The 18,200-nt window shown below is 44.5% G+C and overlaps 1 protein-coding gene across 50 annotated transcripts in view; it reads left to right on the forward strand.

Moving 5' to 3' along the window:
- SCRIB (scribble planar cell polarity protein) overlaps positions 1-18,200 on the forward strand; it is a 116,294-nt gene that overhangs the window by 76,544 nt on the left and 21,550 nt on the right. For 13 of the 50 annotated variants that reach the window (XM_075024215.1, XM_075024210.1, XM_075024196.1 and 10 more), the window contains 8 exons: positions 1,313-1,720; positions 3,831-3,899; positions 7,247-7,297; positions 7,907-7,948; positions 8,862-8,990; positions 10,754-10,861; positions 15,096-15,143; positions 15,383-15,548. In XM_075024215.1, coding sequence (XP_074880316.1) covers positions 1,313-1,720; positions 3,831-3,899; positions 7,247-7,297; positions 7,907-7,948; positions 8,862-8,990; positions 10,754-10,861; positions 15,096-15,143; positions 15,383-15,548 — 1,021 coding nt within the window. The remainder of the gene's footprint in view (positions 1-1,312; positions 1,721-3,830; positions 3,900-7,246; positions 7,298-7,906; positions 7,949-8,861; positions 8,991-10,753; positions 10,862-15,095; positions 15,144-15,382; positions 15,549-18,200) is intronic. The other 37 variants (XM_075024217.1, XM_075024221.1, XM_075024227.1 and 34 more) reach the window with 18 other exon arrangements.

Raw genomic sequence — 18,200 nt, forward strand, 5'->3', positions numbered from 1 at the left:
ACCAACAAACCCACTTGGCGGTGGTGGATTGCTGGCAGTGTTTTCGTTACAGCATCCCCAATGAACAGATAAAGTTCCTGACAGTACTTTTTGCCTGGCATAACTTTGTGTGCACTAGAGCTCTTCTAGTGTAGTTTATGGCACTCTGGGAAAAGAAGGTTGGAATTCGGGGTTTTTTTGGTAGGGTTTTTTTATGTTGGAAAGTCATATAGCTACAATAGCAAGATTTTTAAGGGTAGCACAGGCTTCACTGTGAAGAAATATGATATGAGCCAGGGCCCTGCCAGCCACTGCTTTGGGTTGGGTTGGGGTTGAGGGGCTAGGGGAGGGCCTCAGAAATTCCTGAGCCTCTCAGCTGCCATTGTAGTCACCAGCCCACCCAGCCCTTGAGAGCTATTTTTGTGAATGCTGCCATGACACAGGAGTTGGAGAATGTGCTCTGAGCAGAAGAGGTCTTTCTGCTCCCCGGCAGGCACTTGGATAGAAGGAGATTTGATCATTGCTCTCTGATTATCTTTGCTTCCCTGAAGAAGGCTTTGGCTGGCGTAACAAGCTCTCTTTTATAGTATTAAAAGAGGAAAGGTCAGTGCTTCATCTTGGATAGGTACAGTTGAGCCTAGGCAGAACTGAAGCTCTGTTTCAGTCCTGCCTTCAGTAAGAGTGCTTAAAGGGATCTGTGCTGTGTTAGCTCTCTTTTACTTGTTGGTGTGTATTTTGATGAAGTGGGGCCATAAAAGTGTGTTTGGCCATGCAGGTGTGATGGAGATGCATGGGGTAGATGATATGGCGATAACTGTGTATCTGTATGGAAATGCATTGGAGTGAGGTGAGAGGTGTTATTCTGCATGAAAGCGTTGGAACTGCTTGAAAGTATGCTGGGGTCAGACAGTTGATGTTTGGCTATGTGATGGTAGAGTTGAATTGAGGATGTGCTGCAATGAGATGGGAGAGGATGTGTGCTTGTGCAGGTTTTGGCAATCAGTTTTGCTAGAGAGCAGCAGTGTTACTGGTGAGCTGCTGAAGTGCAGACTGGATGTGTATGAGAGCTGGAAAAGTGCGGGGAGTGTGCCTGTGCCTGTCAACTATTTGGTGTATGTATTGTGTGCTGACAGCAAGATCCTCTCTTGGAAGTAGCATTCGGGATCACAAGTTTGGTGGTAGAGTAGAAGAGAGGGAAGGGATAGTCGTGTGGGCATTAGTATTGGAATTCTCTCCCCTGTCCTTCAGAATCCACAGCTGCTCTGTATTTTCTCCCTCCTCTCCTTTACCCTGTTCTCCTTATTTCTTTCTGATCCTTTTGTTTTCCTCTCAGCTTGTTCAGTATAATAAGGCCAGCTCCAGAATGGAGGGCGACTGCGCTATGCTGTCTCTGCCAGTGGCGCAGGACAGCCGGGATTCATACACAGAAACAGCTGCAGGCCCGATCATCGGAAGCGCGGCTGGCCTTCCTCAGGACCATGCATCACCTGACAAGTGCACGAGCGGGGCAGAAAAGCCCCAGCTAGACAAGCAGGACCCCACGGGTTGCCCCTTGTCCCAGGACCAGATGCCAAAGACGCCAGAGCAAGAGTGTATGATCGACTCTCAGCCGATCCTCTTCAGTGAGAACCCCTTTGTGGTGGCTAACCGCAGGGGGAAAGCAGCAGGCAAGGCTTGCCTGGGGGGCCCACCCCTGGGCTATGGCAGGGAGGGAGTGCTGAAGACCAACCTTTACTCCAAGGCAAGCAGTCCCACCGCATGCTGTGTGTGGCATGCAGTCATGCAGTTAAGGCCGCTTGCATTCTACTAAACCCCTGCGCATGCCCTGGACCCCAGATGCCAGGCAGCACGAGGCCTGTGCGGGGGCTCGTCCCACCTAACACATGTGCTTCTCCAGTGTTGCGTGCGGAGGCTGTCAGTCGCTGACGGTCAGTGAGTTGTCTTCCAGCCACTAATGTACCCCAGTTATTGCCAAGTGCGCATGCTGCTGAGCCCCTCTTCGAGGGGAGGCAGTGGTGTCAGGCAACTTCCCCAGTGTCTCTCTGGGCGGGTAAGGGTCAGGCTAGGAGCAGCAGTGTTCCCTGTCTGCTGTGGTTCTGAGTGGGGAGTTGGCAGGGCTTGCAGAAGAATGGCGGTGGTGTCACACTTATGTGTCTGGGCCTGAACGAACACAACTGTTTTTAGACCTCTGAAAACTAAGAGGCAGTGCAGCTGACAGTTAATCTACAGCCCAGGAGCGTGGTGTTCCTTGAAGTGACACGTTACAGTATATCTAGACTTTCAGATTTCAAGGGAGAACTTTTGCTTTCTGCTCTGGGAAATCTGTATTTAACTTTCTCACTGCTGCACAGGAAACCTGTGGCAGAGCAAGGACTAGACCCAAACGTACTATGTTCTAGATTAGCACCACACCACTCTCCCCTTCTTCCTTTCTCTGCCTTTTGGGAAGCCTGAAAAGCAAGAGAAGCAAAACAACCACAAACAAACAGCCCACGCGCAGCGAAGAAAAAGCAAACAAACAAAACAACACTCAGCTGTAGTTCTCTTAGGTGTTTTTTAGCCTAGTCCTTGGTAAGAATTTGTTTTTCACAGACGTGCAGGCAGATAAGCAATAGAGCAAGGCATGTAGTTGAATATCTGTAACCTCTCGGTATATTGAAAGTCAAAGGTTGTGGTTTGGACATTATAGACATCCAGCTTGAGAGTTCAAAAAAGATCAAAAAAGCAGTGGTCACAAAGCACTGACCCTTTTTGAAGGTAGACTTTATGCCAGATCAGCTATCATCAGTCTGGAGGTGGGTGTCACAGTTAGCTGGAGCTAATCTAATTCCACGTTGCTGTCAGAAGGGATCATTTCCCCTTGTCTGCATGTTCTCGTCCTGTGTGCTGACACCAGAACTGGAGCAGTCGTGTGTCAGCTGGGTTAGGGAGCTGAAGTCCCTGAAAAACAGTATTGTAGAACAGCTCCTTCCCTGGGGATTGGTAAGCTGTATGTGCTGGCACACAGGAAGACTTGGATAGCAGTAGCCAGAAGCAGGGTGAGCAAGAACACTCTGCGGTGGAGGCATGGAAGTAGATCAGTTGCTGCTGCCGCATTGTCTGTCATTACAGTGCTAAGAAGGGTTAGATGTTTTCTGTGCTCCAATATGAACTTCAGATCCCATCTCCTGGCTTGGTCAGTAGAAATACCATTGCCCAAGGCTTTTTAAATCCTGCTCCTTAATCCTGTGGACAGACTGCAGGTAATTATTGAGACTGCACTTTGTTGTTGTAGCTGTTGGGGCTGGCTGTAGGCTGGCTCATCCTGAGCATTGGTGATTGTGTATTCCTGTGGAAGGGGCAAGAGCCCTGTCATTCCTATGCTCTGGACTACTCGTAAAGGTCTTACTAGTAGGCCAACATCAATGGATGTAGCTGGCTGGTAATGAATCTTGTCCCCTTACAGTTGGCAGTGGCTTCTTTTTTGCTCAGTGTCTATACAACAGGAGGTTTGCCTAGACTGTAGCCCAGTCTGTTGAGGGCTGAAGAGAAGTTAGGGGGAGAGGATTCCTGGGGATGTCTTACAAGGCAGAAGGCTTGTAAGTTGGCCTTGCAGGGTGTTTGGATATGATCTCAGTTCCAATGTTTAATGTCATTCCCTTGCTGTTTCTAGTGCTTTTTGCAAGTTTCTACCTTGTGGCAGCTGCTGTTGGGCCCAATGCTAACTCTGCTCTCTCACAGTGAGGTGGCCCATAGTTGGCCCCGGGCTGAATGTCAGTGGTCTCCTTTGCCTCCTGGTCTCACTGCTAAGTGGAGAGGCATGGAAGTTGTTGCTGTACAGTAACTATCTAGCTTTGTCTTCTCTCTTTCAGGCTCCTGCAGGCGAGTCTGGGACAGGAAATTCCAGGCGTGAAGCCCCCTATTCTCCTAGTAATCAGCAGGTGAGACTGCTCCCAGGACAGGCAATATGGGGAAGGGTAGGGAGGCATGCTTCCAGGGCAAGGTGGCACCAGGGCAGAAGGGCAGAGGAAGCTGTGTATGATTTCCATCCTTGAGAGCGATACTTTTGAGGTGGAGGGGTATCCATCACAGGAGGCAGTTAGAGAACTAGGGAAGGAACTCTTCTCTTTCAAAGTATCTCAGAGACCCAGGAGTATAATTAGCTAGTCATAAACTAAGTGGAAAATAATTGCTCTGAGGGGTGACTTAATTTGCAGGGTAATGATCAGGGGAGTGCCTAGAGTGACTACAAAATGGTAGTTGTCTTTTTTGAGAATGGCCTCACCAATGCCTTATACAGAGACTATTTAATTCTGGCAATTGGTACGTCAGAAGAAGTGGAGAAGTCAGGATTTGGAGAATCATCTAAGGTCTGTAAACCAGTGCTACTCAGTCTCCCAGACAGATCCTGAGTTCTGTTTGTGACACTGCTGGCAACCCACATCAGCTGTTTGAAGAAAATTGAAGGATCCTGCAGCAGACAATTATAGGTTAGCCTACCCTTAGGCAATGATTTTCTAAAACTCTAAGGTTAGAGGCCAGCTTTCACTCTGAAATGGAGTTTCTTTACTTCTTGTAACTTTTTTTTTTTTTTTTTTTTTTTTGGTAAGCATTACCTATTCTCACTAGCAGTTCTTATTTCTCATATTAACTCTGGTCTTTTCTTTTAAATCTTGCCAAGTCTTTGATTTCACTTTTCATCCTGTGGTAGTAGGTTTCACAAGTTAGTTGAGCCTTTTGAAGTTAAATTCTCTTAAATGGATTTTTTAAATTTTTTCTTCACAGTCATTACATGTTATTGTTTTTTATATTAAGGGGCTGGAATGAACTGAAATTTGTACTTTGTACTCTATCCTTAGTCATTTCGTGTCTGTTGCATTCTTTCTGGAGTGCAACTGCTCTCCAACTATTTGGTCCCACTAGCTCTGGCACTTACCTAATCTTTAGCTGAGTCATTTCAGTTTGCTAAGCTGGACAAAAACTGTCTGCTTTTTTGCTAGGTTAGTTCACCTTAGTGAGATGAATTGCATCATCTTGGGGTGAGGTGACAATTAACAGTGATGCAGGAGAAGGCTGAGGACCATGTGGCTGGGAGCAGCAAATAGGACAGTGGAGCTGTAGTAAGCAACAGTTCAGTCCATCTTCTATTGCTTCCTTGGCCTACCTTGCATCTGCCTTATGTCTTAGATCCTTTGAAATGGAGTGACCACCAGGGGTACAATAAGATTTAGAAGAAGATACTATTCATTACAGTAATACTATTTCAATGCTTTCTGTTCCAGCTGCATATGTTTACTTACTTGCTTTTCTGACAGCAATTGCATACTGATTGGAGGTTTATTTTGGGCTGTTTGTAAGTTTTCCTTTTACCACAAGTGCAAATTTTATTTTAAATTTGATTCTTTTTGTCTAGAAGGAATGGGATGGGGCTAATACTCCTCATTCTACAATAGAAAGAGATCTAGATATTAATTTGCTCTGTCTTTAAAGATCCTCAGCTCTCAGTTGAAAAAGAAGCCCACATCCCGAAGGGTGGCTATGTAGCTGCTCATAGAATGATTTAGGATGGAAGGTCTGGTTTAAGACGACACTCACAGCAGGTCCAATTATATCAGGTTACTCAAGACCATGTCCAGTTAAATTTTGAACACATCTAGAGATGGAAAGTCTACATCTTTCTAGATGCTGGCTCCAATACTTGACTACTCTCATTGTGCTGGGTTTTTTTGGTGGTTTTTTTGTTTGTTTGTTTTTGGTTTTGTTTTTTAAACTTTTATTTGAATGGAATATCCCTTGTTCCAATTTGTCATAGGCAACTTTCATAGTACCCCTGATGGTTTTATCAGTGTTTTGGCATTGGAGGCTCAGTGCCAATGTCCTTGCCACTACCAACCCTCTGGCTATAATGTCATCTGCTCTTCTATACAGAGTCTAATGGTTTGTCATTAACCAATTCCCGTGGCAACAGTTGCTTTGTCTTCTCATAGCAGTCACTGCTCTGACAGGGGAAGCTTTCCAGGTGAAACTGTTCACTCTCTCCTCCGTGGGCTCTGAGAAGAATAAACAAGGTCTCACTAATGCATTCTATGGAATTAAGAGCACCCTAGCTGCATTTTTTGCAGATGCAGGCATTTGCCTTTCCAATTATAAGTTGGATGTCTTAAAATTCCCTGTTATGTAGCACTTGCTGTAATTTGTATTCTATTCTATTGCTTCGGGGTTTTGTATCATGAATTCTCTGTAGCTTGAGCAACATATTGAATATACAGCTTTTGTCTTGTTTTTCTCTTTTATCTCTCTGTTCAGAGGTGCGTATGCCATGAGAGATTCTATTAATTTCTTAAAGCATTTATAGCCAATTTCATGATTTTGTTCTTTATTTTAGCCTTTCAAGGTCCTCAGCAGGTTTGCTCACTGCTTTCATTTCTGAGAGCTAGTCTGTGTGTCATTTTGGTAGCCTTCTTTCCTTACTTGGTCTATGGCTGTTATGAATTAGTGACTCTGGCAGTTGTTCTTGAAGATGCCTTGGTGTCACAATGCTGAGCCATTAGTCTTGCTAGTGGCATTCTCAACCCTGCATATTCTGTACATGAGCTTTCTGTCACATTTACATGATTTAATACTTTTTGGATCAGAGCCTTCCGCAGCAGTCTCCTGCATGTCAGGTAAGGCTGTATCTGGTAGATTTAGTTCCCTCTGGACAATGAAGGTTATACAGAATGGAACAGGTCCAACAGATAATACTGAAGGACACAGGGCAATCACTAGCCTTGTGGCTTGTACATTTTCTGGGGATTCAGGAGACTTGATCTTCAAGTTGTTGCTCTGGAGTAGAAGTTCCAAGGAATTGCATCTCTAATTCTCTGCCACCATCAATTTTTAATGTAAATTCTTTGGTTTTGACATCTTGTAGCCCAGCCAGAATTTACTGGCTTATTTCAGAGCTCTCACAGAATTACTAAGGGAAGTTGAATCCTTTGTCCTGAGGCTGGCATCATGATGGTCTTGTCTGGCCTTGAGTTCTGCAAGCTTCTGGTGGGGGAGGAAGCAGGTGGGGGATGAAGGAGGTGTTTGTGGTGGGTTGGTGTGTGTGTGGCAAGGAGGGCAGAGGGGCTTTCTCTGTGACAGGCAGCAAGGAGCTGCATGGGGACATCGACAGCTCTGGGTAACTGCAGCCTCTGTGCTGGGAAACGTGCTTGTCTCAGCCTCTCACGCAGAAAACCCGGTCTCTTCGTTTTCTCTCCCGTTCTCTCCCCCGATGATCCTCCCTGGCATTGCCCCTCTCCAGACGCCTGCAGCCCCTCGGCCTGCTCACCTGTCAGGCAGGGAGACCCGCTTTGTAAGTGCCTGTTGGTGTGCAGTGTGTGCTGCTGCTCTGTGCTGCTCTCACCTGGCACCGCTGCTCTTCGCCCCTTCCTCCAGCTCTGTGTTCCCCGGCTCTTGGGCTTGGTGCGCACCGAGGGCTTGCTGCGGAGAGCAGCGCCCAGGGCGGCAGGCCAAGGCACCAGAGGCTGTTCCCTGCTAGCCACTGCTGAGATGCATCTGTGAACGCTTCCTGGCAGAGAAGCTGTGATGGCTTTGCTCAAGCTCAGTAGCAAGTGCAAGGGGCAGGGCTGTAAACAAGGGCCAGGGCCAGCTGAGCTGGAGCGGAGACGGGGAGGGTGGGGGTCAGTGCCCGGAGGTGTGCAGAGAGAGTTGTGAGTGTCCCCTCACATAGCAGAGGAACTGGGAGAAGCTCTTGTGGGTGGGCTCTGGACTGCTCCCCACGTGAAGAAGAAGGTATGGCAGGGGTTAGTTCGGAATGTGGGGGCTTTTCCCTGTACAGCGTGGGCAGCGGGGCAGGGAAGGGGTTGGGGTTGGGATTTTATTATTTCTTTTTGAATGGAGCAGGATAAACTGAAGACTTCCTGTGTGGACTCCAAATTTACACCTGTATTTCTGTTTTCAGGCTTCCATTAACTTCATTACATCGCAGGATGAAAGTAAATCAGTAAGTACATCTGCCATGAGACCTCGTTGTAGTGTCCCTGTGCATTCTCCAGCACATAGAGCTTGCCTTTTCCTTCTGTGTGTGCTCACTTCCATCCCTGCAAGTCTCACGGTTAGCTCTTACTCTGTCTTCTCCAGTCCTCCACTATACCTCAATTTTGTACAAATGCACTCAGTCTTAAATATTGTCAAACTGAAAACTTGGTGCAAGTGGTTTGGGAGCTTTTATTCCTGTTTACCCATGCAGCTTTCACTCATGTGCTTTTTGCTGGCTTACTCGATTCCTGCTTCTACTCTCTTTAGTATTAGATGTTTTGTTCACTTCCACACAGCCTCCAACAGTAATGACATTTAGGTCAAATCTCAGACTCTTGTCTCTGCTCCTATGTCTGTATTTCTAATTGGAAGTCTAGCTGGGTCTCAGTTAATTTTCATCCCCAGCTTTTGCCAGTACCCATTCCTGGCTCATGTTTCCGTCCTGCATCTTCCATTCATGATGCTTACATTCTCCAAGCTTTGACGGACTCATGCCATACCCCTCTGACCCTTGCAGCTACTACTTGTATGGCAGATTCTCCCTTGTGTCCTGGCCTTCTCTGTAACCCATTGGTCCCGTCATGACCCTGACTTGTCTGAATCTCTTTGACTGTCCAAAATACTTGCACCAGAGGCATTGTTTGGTGTTTGCTTCAGTAGCTCTCCCTCCTGGTCTGGTAGCTGGAGTCAGCAGCACAGCTGAGGAATTGCGCTCAGGTGCATGGATTTGTCTTATTCACTTGCATGGCAGAGACTTCTTGCTGCCCTAACCGCTCATTTCTCTTCTCTCTCTCTCTCTCTCCCTCTCTCTCTCTCTCTCTCTCTCCCCCCCCGCCCCTTCCTCTGCCTTTCCCCCTGTTGTATGGTATTGACACAAGCAGACCAAGCCAGGCGTCATTCAGCCTCTTTCCCGAGTGCGACAAAATGCTGCCTCGCATAATTCGGAGGACGGGGACAGCCCCAATCCCTTCCAGCAACCTGAGCTATGCTTCAATATCCAGAACTCTGTAAGTGGCCTGCAGTTCCTTCGTGCTAAGCTATGTCTATCTGCCCTAGATTGCTATAGTGCCACTTTTTCTGGTGGGTAGGCTGAACTCACCCTCCCAGTGGTGATTTTGTAGTTTAAAGATCACATGCCTTAGCTAAGGCTGGTGGTCTTGTTTATGCATCAGTCTGGATGCCCTGGGTAAGAACCCATACTCTTCACAAGTAGTGTGACGGTCAACACATCCCATTCATTTTTCCAACATAGATGAGCCTCACCAGCCTGCCTTGTGTCTTCGCTTACCCATTCAAGAAGTTAGCATTGTTGAAACTGTATTGTGGCTGAAATCCCCAGAGAAGTTACAGTTTTAGATCCTTATTTATGAGGTGTTGCATTCTGTTGAGGCATAAATCTTTCAGAACCTTTGTCTATCAATGTCTTGTATCTTGGCGCAAGAGCCAATACCATCTTGCTGATAATAAGTTTTATGATTTGCAAATAATTGTTTTTGAAAGATTCATATTTCCTGGGCTGTATGTTGATGGGAAGGAAAGATTCAGGTATTTTGGTCTTTGTCATAATGCAAGACTTGTATAACTGCAATATAGCCCTTCTCTTTATTGAAGTTTGTATGACATGATACCAAATTAGAGACCTGATTTGCAGACAAACAGCTATATAAAATCCATGTAATTGGCCAAAATTCACATATTTTACAGTCTCTTCTGATCTTGATGTGCTGTTCTTTAGCCTATGCAGAAGGGAACATCATCAAACAACATAATTTATCCTCAGTCCAGGACAAAGAAAAACGACAAACACCTGAAACCGAGTTAGTGCAGCTAGAGGGATTGAAGGAACGAAGCAGCTAAAGGGGATTTGCTTTCTAGTACAAAGGAAGGTCGTGGTGTCATTTCTACCCTGCTCCCATTCATTTCTGTGATGCTTTGAGCAGGTCATCCCAACTCTCCTTCCTCCTTGAATGTGATAGGAGGGGTCATGGGGAAGATAGGCAAGGAAAAGACCAGCAAAGACAAGTGACAAGCAGTAGGAGGGTCCTCTTGGACCTTATCAGATGTTTCTGAGTAAGTGGCATTCTGTGAAGGGAAAATTTGAGATCAAAGGCAGGTCTTCTCCAGATTATAGATCCCTGAGTGGGTTGCCACTTTGGATTAGGAGACTGTGACCGTTACCCTTGAAGTATGTAGAAGAATACACTGGTCACTTTAAAAACAGAAGTACAATAGCCACTGGAAAAAACAAATGAGACTAATAGATCCCTTCCCATGAAGAAGGCCCCTTTAGTCAGAAATGCCTGATAAGGCCAGGGCTTATCTTTAATTTTCTAATAAACTAAATGTGGCTTGTTCAGCCCTAAGTAGGGGTCAGAGTCAACTGTATAGCTGTCCAATTCCAGCCCCAAAAGCCTACTGATAGTAGGCATGTGCTAGTTGAACTGGGTGGAAATCGTCAAGGAGTGTGACAGCAGTATGGCCCCTTGGCCAAGAGATCAGTCACAAAATTCTGGTCAAGTCAGTGAGAATCTGTATCACCAGAAGTATAATTCCTCCACCATCCAAGAAATAAAATGGGGCTGTGATATGTGTGCTGCTGTATATAGCATGTGTACAATATGCTGCTCGTGTTTCTGCCCAAGGCTGCAGGAGCTGTCCCTTACATATTCCACTCCTCAGGCTTTGCAGGCTGAGTTGTGCTGTGTTTCCCCTGTGTTTGGTTTTTTATAACATCTGTGGTTATCTTTACCTTCTGTTTTTGACCCTGTAGCAAAAGCCACCTTCACCACCTTCTCCTGACGAGATCCCCATCAATGTCAAGCAAGCATACAAGACCTTTGCAGCAGTGCCCTTGTCACACCCTCTGCTTGAGACACAGGTAACTAATGCTGGCTGGGAGGGATGCTACAGAAACAGTGGTACAAACAGAAGATTGAGCACTGTAGGTGAGCAAGGGAAGTGTGAGAACAGGAAGGAGGTAGTGATTTGTTTCCTCCAAAGAAAGCTGTTGTGAAGGAGGGACATGTGGAGGTTGCCTTTGAAGTTGGAGTCTATTCATGTTGTGGACAGTCACCCTGCAGAGTCCTGTCCATAAATGTACCGAATCCTGAAAGCTTATTGAATATAAAGACACTCTTTGAACTTCCAGAGTCTAGGGCCAGGCTAAACCTGTTCTGAGGAACTTTTTATTAGATTTTGATCTTTAACTTAATTGGAACTACTCCTTCTCCCCTCCATGTATTTGAATCATGGAACCATTCAGGCTAGATGAGGCCTCTGGAGGCCGTCTGCCTTGGACCTCCATGCAACACAGGGCAACCTTTGAAGTTATATGAGGTTGTTCAGGCCCAGTCCACTTGAGTTCAGAATTTCCATAAATGGAGATTTTGAGGTCACTCTGGGCAGTCTCTTCCAGTGTATGACCATCTCTGCTGTGGAGAGGGTTTTTTCTGTATGTTTTATGAGAATTTCTTTTAGTGCAACTTATGTCTGTTGCCTCTCATCCTTTTGCTGTGCACCTCTGAGAAGTCTGACCTTGTGCTCTGTAACCTCCGTCTAGGAAGTTGAGTACAGGAATTAGATCCCACTCTCCTGAGCCTTCTCTTTTCCAGGCTGAACAAGCACAGCCTTCTGAGCCTCTTTTCAAATGTCATGTCCTGCAGCCCCCTAAATCATTCTGATGGTCTTCCACTTGACATGCTGCAGTTTGTGAGTGGCATTCTTGTACTGGGGAGCCCCAAACTGGGCACACCGCTCTTGTAAGTGCTGAATAGAGAGGAAGGATTGCTTCCCCGGACCTGCTGGCTGCACTCCAGCAGCCCAGTATGTGGCCAGCCCTTACCCTCCAAAGGCATTGTCCTGACCTATGTTCAGCATGCTGTTGAGGCATCACCCATGTTGTCTTCCCTGCCTGTCCTTTCTGAAGAGCTTATATCCATGCATGGCAGTGCTCCAGTTACATGAGATCTCGTGGAGCTGTCTGTTTATAGACAATCATACTGTCACTTCACTTAATAAACTAAAGAAACAAGACACTGTCCCCTTGGACACCTCATGTTTGGAAGGACCCACTGTTCTCTTAATCATCTTACTGCTTTCCTTTTCACCTGTTCCTATCTGAATTCTTGCTGGCACATCTTTGATGCAAAGGATATCCTGTTTCACAAATTTCTTTCTACTGCGGTATTGTTTGTTGTTTCCTTCCTTCCTTCCTTCCTTCCTTCCTTCCTTCCTTCCTTCCTTCCTTCCTTCCTTCCTTCCTTCCTTCCTTCCTTCCTTCCTTCCTTCCTTCCTTCCTTCCTTCCTTCCTTCCTTCCTTCCTTCCTTCCTTCCTTCCTTCCTTCCTTCCTTCCTTCCTTCCTTCCTTCCTTCCTTCCTTCCTTCCTTCCTTCCTTCCTTCCTTCCTTCCTTCCTTCCTTCCTTCCTTCCTTCCTTCCTTCCTTCCTTCCTTCTTTCCTTCCTTCCTTCCTTCTTTCCTTCCTTCCTTCCTTCCTTCCTTCTTTCCTTCCTTCCTTCCTTCTTTCCTTCCTTCCTTCCTTCTTTCCTTCCTTCCTTCCTTCTTTCCTTCTTTCCTTCTTTCCTTCTTTCTTCCTGAATCTTAATTGTCAATTACCTTTCCTTACATGTCCATAGATCACGCTCACCTTTTTCATAATCATGCTGTACTGGGACCTATGGCTATTCTGCAGTGACTTGTGACAGCAACTTTGTGTTATCTAAGCTAATCCTGTCCTCCCACTGTCTACCTTGTCCTGCATTAGTGCTCATCTGGCCTCATATTGATCTGGTTTGGTAAATTAATACGGGTCACAGGTCATTCTTTACCGTGTGTAGGGTTGATTTTTGGCCATTTTAGCTTTATAGACTGATCTACTCAGAGTTAGATGACTGTCAGTAGAAACCTAAGGAAGTTGTTAGCTAAGTCCAGGATAAAAAGGAAATGGAACTTGTCTCTGGCATCTGCAACCCACCAGATGACTTAAGTTCATGAGTCAGCTTGTATCTTGTACACAGATGGTTTCTCCAGCTTCGTAGTCTCTAACTGATGTATTGTGGTTTAAGAAACAATTACTGATCTGCAGTAGATCACCTTGTATTCTGCACTATTAAATGAAATTATTTTCATCCTCCTCAAATCAACCTGTCATTGCAGGATGATATTCCAAACTATTTTGAATTTTGACAATGCTTGTCCCCATTCAGTGGAGTGGGATGAATGAAATAATTTGCAGAGGTCTTGGACAACTCTGCATCTCTGTGAATCTGTGTTCTGGTCTTTGCTGTTCAGAAATTCTATTCACACCTTCCTGGTTTCTGAGTCAAATATGGCAATGAAAATGTTAAGCAAGGTTGGTCACAAAACTGATCTTTGAAGTCTCAGATAAATCTATGCAGTTCCTTTGTTTCAAAAATTATTTATATTGTCAAAGGAGGATATTAGATTAATCTTCTTTGCACCTGTTCCATTTTAATCTTTTCTATTTATTTCTGTTTTAATTATATTCATCTATGAATATTTGTCCTGTTGAAATTGGACAGACTGATAGCTCTGCTGCTCAAATTATTTTTGCCTGCTTCTTGACTTTTAAGAATATATTAGCTATTTTTTAGACATGAACTGCCACCCAATTAAACAAGTCAATTAAAAATCTGTGCTTGTCAGACTTGAAGTTTCACAAGTCATTTCATTCAGAATTGTTGAACAGTGATTATCTTGTCCCTGCAGATGAGTGTATTGAGCTCTTAGGTTTTCTTCTGTGTTAGCAGCAATAATTTCTATTTCCAGACATTTGCTTCTTAGATAGAAGCTGCTCTGTTCTTTTTCTTTTCTTTTCTTTTCTTTTCTTTTCTTTTCTTTTCTTTTCTTTTCTTTTCTTTTCTTTTCTTTTCTTTTCTTTTTTCTTTTCTTTTCTTTTTTCTTTTCTCTTTCCTTTCCTTTTCTCTTTCCTTTCTTTTCTTTTCTTTTCTTTTCTTTTCTTTTCTTTTCTTTTCTTTTCTTTTCTTTTCTTTTCTCTTTTCTTTTCTTTTCTCTTTTCTTTTCTTTTCTCTTTTCTTTTCTTTTCTCTTTCCTTTTCTTTTCTCTTTCCTTTTCTTTTCTCTTTCCTTTTCTTTTCTCTTTCCTTTTCTTTTCTCTTTCCTTTTCTTTTCTCTTTCCTTTTCTTTTCTCTTTCCTTTTCTTTTCTCTTTCCTTTTCTTTTCTCTTTCCTTTTCTTTTCTCTTTCCTTTTCTTTTCTCTTTCCTTTTCTTTTCTCTTTTCTTTTCTTTCTTTTCTCTTTTCTTTTCTTTCTTTTCTCTTTTCTTTTCTTTCTTTTCTCTTTTCTTTTCTTTCTTTTCTCTTTTCTTTTCTTTCTTTTCTCTTTTCTTTTCTTTCTTTTCTCTTTTCTTTTCTTTCTTTTCTCTTTTCTTTTCTTTTCTTTTTCCCTTCTTCCCTTCTCTGTTATTGTGCTCCTTACTCTTATAAAATTAAAACTTTCTGTTAGTTTTTGGAGTGCATTTGAATAAATTGAAGTTGAAGATAGTCTATTTGCTCTCTTCTTGTGGTTCCTTTTCATTTGTATAATTAAAAAACTTTCATATTTTTAATAACTTTTTGGCAGTTCTCACTTTACCCTTACTGATTGCTGGTTCATAGATGGATTTTGTGGATCAGTTTCTTTTTCTGTCCCCTGTAGTTCTACTAATCGAATATTCTGTTATTTATTCTGGTAAATATAGATTTCTTCCTTTCCTGACGGTGTTTCTACTACTTAGAAGTAAATTTTCGATAGTTGTGTCTGATTTAAAGAAAGTCCAAGCCTCCTCCATCTTAAGCTAAGCCCTCTGCTCCTGTTCTTCACCTATTTCCCCATGTTTTTCATTTTCTGCCCTTTTAAAAGTTGTCACCATCTGTTTCTGTTTTGCCCTCAATTTAATGTAAATCCTTATTACTCATGATGGCTAAGCCTAAAGTGGCATCGTCTTGTGTTAATTCTGGGACTGCTTTGTGAACCAGTCCATCAGCTTTTGTCCAGGACTGCTGCTGTTTATGTTGCATTAGTGACATTTGGTTGGAGGGCAGGAGCGGTGGTAGAAAACTTTCTTTTTAGAACGTGCCCATTTCTCTGTATTCTTAGGAATTGCCTGGTCAGACCAGCACAGAGAATTCCAAAACTGCCCCGGAGGTGAGTTCTGGTGGCTGGAGCTAGAAGTAGGATGGGGACTCGCAGAGGATTCAGGCTTTCAGGGCTGTGCATGTGGAGACAGGATCACAGCATGGGCACACAGGGGAGGGGTGGGGAGGAGAAGAAGGGTGAGGAGCATGTGGCTGGGGTGGGCAGGTGTGGAGCACACACTGGGGGTGATGTGGGGAGGGAGGTTTGGCTCGGTCGATCTGTGGGCAGTGCCGGTGTGGCTCTCGCAGGTGGCCACGCACAACCCCAGTGGACTGCACAGCCCTGAGCAGAGATCCTTCCGCGAGAGGCAGAAGTATTTCGAAATTGAGGTGAAGCAACAGCAGATGGATAAGCCTCCCAAGCGTGTCTCCTTGGTAGGAGAGGATGATCTGAAGAAAATGAAGGAAGAGGAAGGTATGTTGGAATCTGTGCAAGGAAATTCGGCCTGTTGAGTGAATTCTTTCTCCATGGGAGGCATAAGAGAGCACACACACCAGAAATCCAGCACTTCCAAAAGCCCATGGGTGGTTATTCATAAGGCCTGGTAACAGCTCGAAATAATTGAATGTTAAAGAGTTTTGTGGATGCTCTACTGTTACTTTGTGGACTGCTGGAAGTGCTGTGGTGTCAGGGTTTCCTTTAGTTGGTAAACACTTAATAAAATTTTAAAAAGCTACTACAAATGATGATGTTTCTTTGTAAACTGGCCAGGCTGATATGCAGCAACATGGGGTTGCCCATGGCATCCTTACATAGTATCTGACAGTAGAGCTTTTATTGCTCAGTATGCGCTCTGATTTTGCACAGGACTTGCAACAGGAGGGAAAATTACTGCTATAGTTTTTGATGTAATTTCCTCCTGCTTGAGAGTTGTTTTAAAAGGTGATGAGGAATGATGTTAAGTGGAAAAAAGGGCTTCTACTGAAATCCTGTCCTGTTCCATAAGAAAACACAGCTGGAATTGGACTCCTGGGTTTGGGAGCTGTGACTCTGTTGCTTGCAAAGATTATCATAGAATTTCTTTTGTAAATTGTTGGGTTTTGGGGGTTTTGTTTTGTGGTGGGATTTTTGGGGGTTGTTTCTTTTTTTGTTTTGTTTGTTTGGTTTTTTTTCATTTTATAAATAGCTAGTCTTCTCTTTCCCACCTTATCTCCTATACTCTTCTTCAGAGGCTGTTTGTGAATTTGTCCAGAGCATTAGAAGCCTTCTCATTTTCACTTAGTAGTTCAGGAACATGAATACATTTTAAGACAAGAGTAAGCTCATAAAAGATAGAAAGGAAGGTAAGAAAAAGAAATTGCAACTTGTCATTTGGGGCTTCTTCAATGCAATGTGGCCAAAAGAATCACAGGTCCAACGTAAGAAGTTATCTGGGTACATCAGACTCTAACTGTTGGCTAAGAGAGAGATGTAGGAGATGCAAAGATCTCGGTACAAAGTATGGAAGGAGAAACTGTAGAGTAATAACGAGTTTCAGGCTTGCATTTCAGCTTTTTTTGAGATTTCTTAAGTGGGGTAGATGAGAAGAAACATCACCTCTAACCAGGATATCTCCAAGTACTAGAATTAAAAAAAAAACCAAACAAACCTCTGGGAAAGAGAGATCCCATAGTGAAGATTGTCCAGACAATAAATTAAGTTTTAGCTCACTCAGGATGAAACATCCCAATCAAATATCTCAAAGTGATGTTACATCCTCTGGATCTTTGTAATTCCAGCACTTACACAAAGGTTTCTGCTGCTTTGAGCTCCCACTGCTAGCAAACTGCAGCATTAGAAATTTCAGCATATAGGCACACCTACTTGCACAAATGTTCTGTTTGCGTTTTTTAATTTAAAAAATATTTAATAAAAGAGGCCAAGCAGCATTATTACTTTGCAGTTATGGTAGGCAGGTCAGAATAGAATAGAATATTTCAGTTGGAAGGGACCTACAACAATGACCTAGTCCAACTGTCTGTGCAATTCAGGGCTGACCAAAAGTTAAAGCATGAAGTTCAACAAGGCCAAGTGCAAGGTCCTACACATGGGTCAGGGCAATCCCAAGCACAAATACAGGCTGGGCAATGAGTGGATTGAGAGCAGCCCTGAGGAAGAGGGCTTGGGAGTGTTGGTTGACAAGCTCAATGTGACCCAGCAATGTGCATTTGCAACCCAGAAAGCCAAGCATATGCTGGGCTGCATCAAAAGAAGTGTGGCCATCAGGTCAAGGGAGGTGCTTCTCCCCCTCTGCTCCGCTCTGGTGAGACCCCACCTGGAGCACTGCATCCAGCTGTGGGGTCCCCAACATAAGACGGACATGGACCTGTTGGAGCAAGTCCAGAGGAGGGACACAAATGTGATCAGAGGGCTGGAGCACCTCTCCTGTGGAGACAGGCTGAGAGAGTTGGGGTTGTTCAGCATGAAGAGAAGGCTCAGGTGAGACCTTCGAGCAGCCTTCCAGTACTTAAAGGGGGCCTACAAGAAAGCCAGAGAGGGACTTTTTACAAGGGCAGGTGGTGATAGGACAAGGGCTTTAAACTGGAAGAGGGCAGATTTAGTTTAGATGTAAGGAAGTTCTTCACTGTGAAGGTGGTGAGGCACTGGACCAGGTTGCCCAGAGAGGTTGTGGCTGCCCCATCCCTGGAAGTGTTCAAGGCCAGGTTGGATGGGGCTTTGAGCAACCTGGTCTAGCGAAAGGTGTCCCTGCCCATGGCAGTGGGGTTGGAACTAGTTGATCTTTAAGGTCCCTTCCAACCCAACCCATTCTATAATTCTGTGTTATTAAGGGCATTTTCCAAATGCCTCTTAAACACTGACAGACATGAGGCATTGACCACCTCTCTAGGAAGCCTGTGCCACTGTTTGACCACTCTCTCAGTAAAGAAATGCTTCCAGATGTCAAGTGTGAACCTCCCCTGATGCAACTTTGAACCATTCCCAGGTGTCCTGTCCCTGCATCCCAGGGAGAAGAGATCAGCACCTCCTTCTCTACTCCCCCTGCTCAGGAAGCTGCAGAGAGCAATGAGGTTGCCCGTCCCTCAGCCCCCTTTTCTCCAAACTAGGCAAACCCAGAGTTCTTAGCCA

This window comes from Buteo buteo, chromosome 3, assembly GCF_964188355.1.
Source record: "Buteo buteo chromosome 3, bButBut1.hap1.1, whole genome shotgun sequence".
Taxonomy (NCBI): Eukaryota; Metazoa; Chordata; class Aves; order Accipitriformes; family Accipitridae; genus Buteo; species Buteo buteo.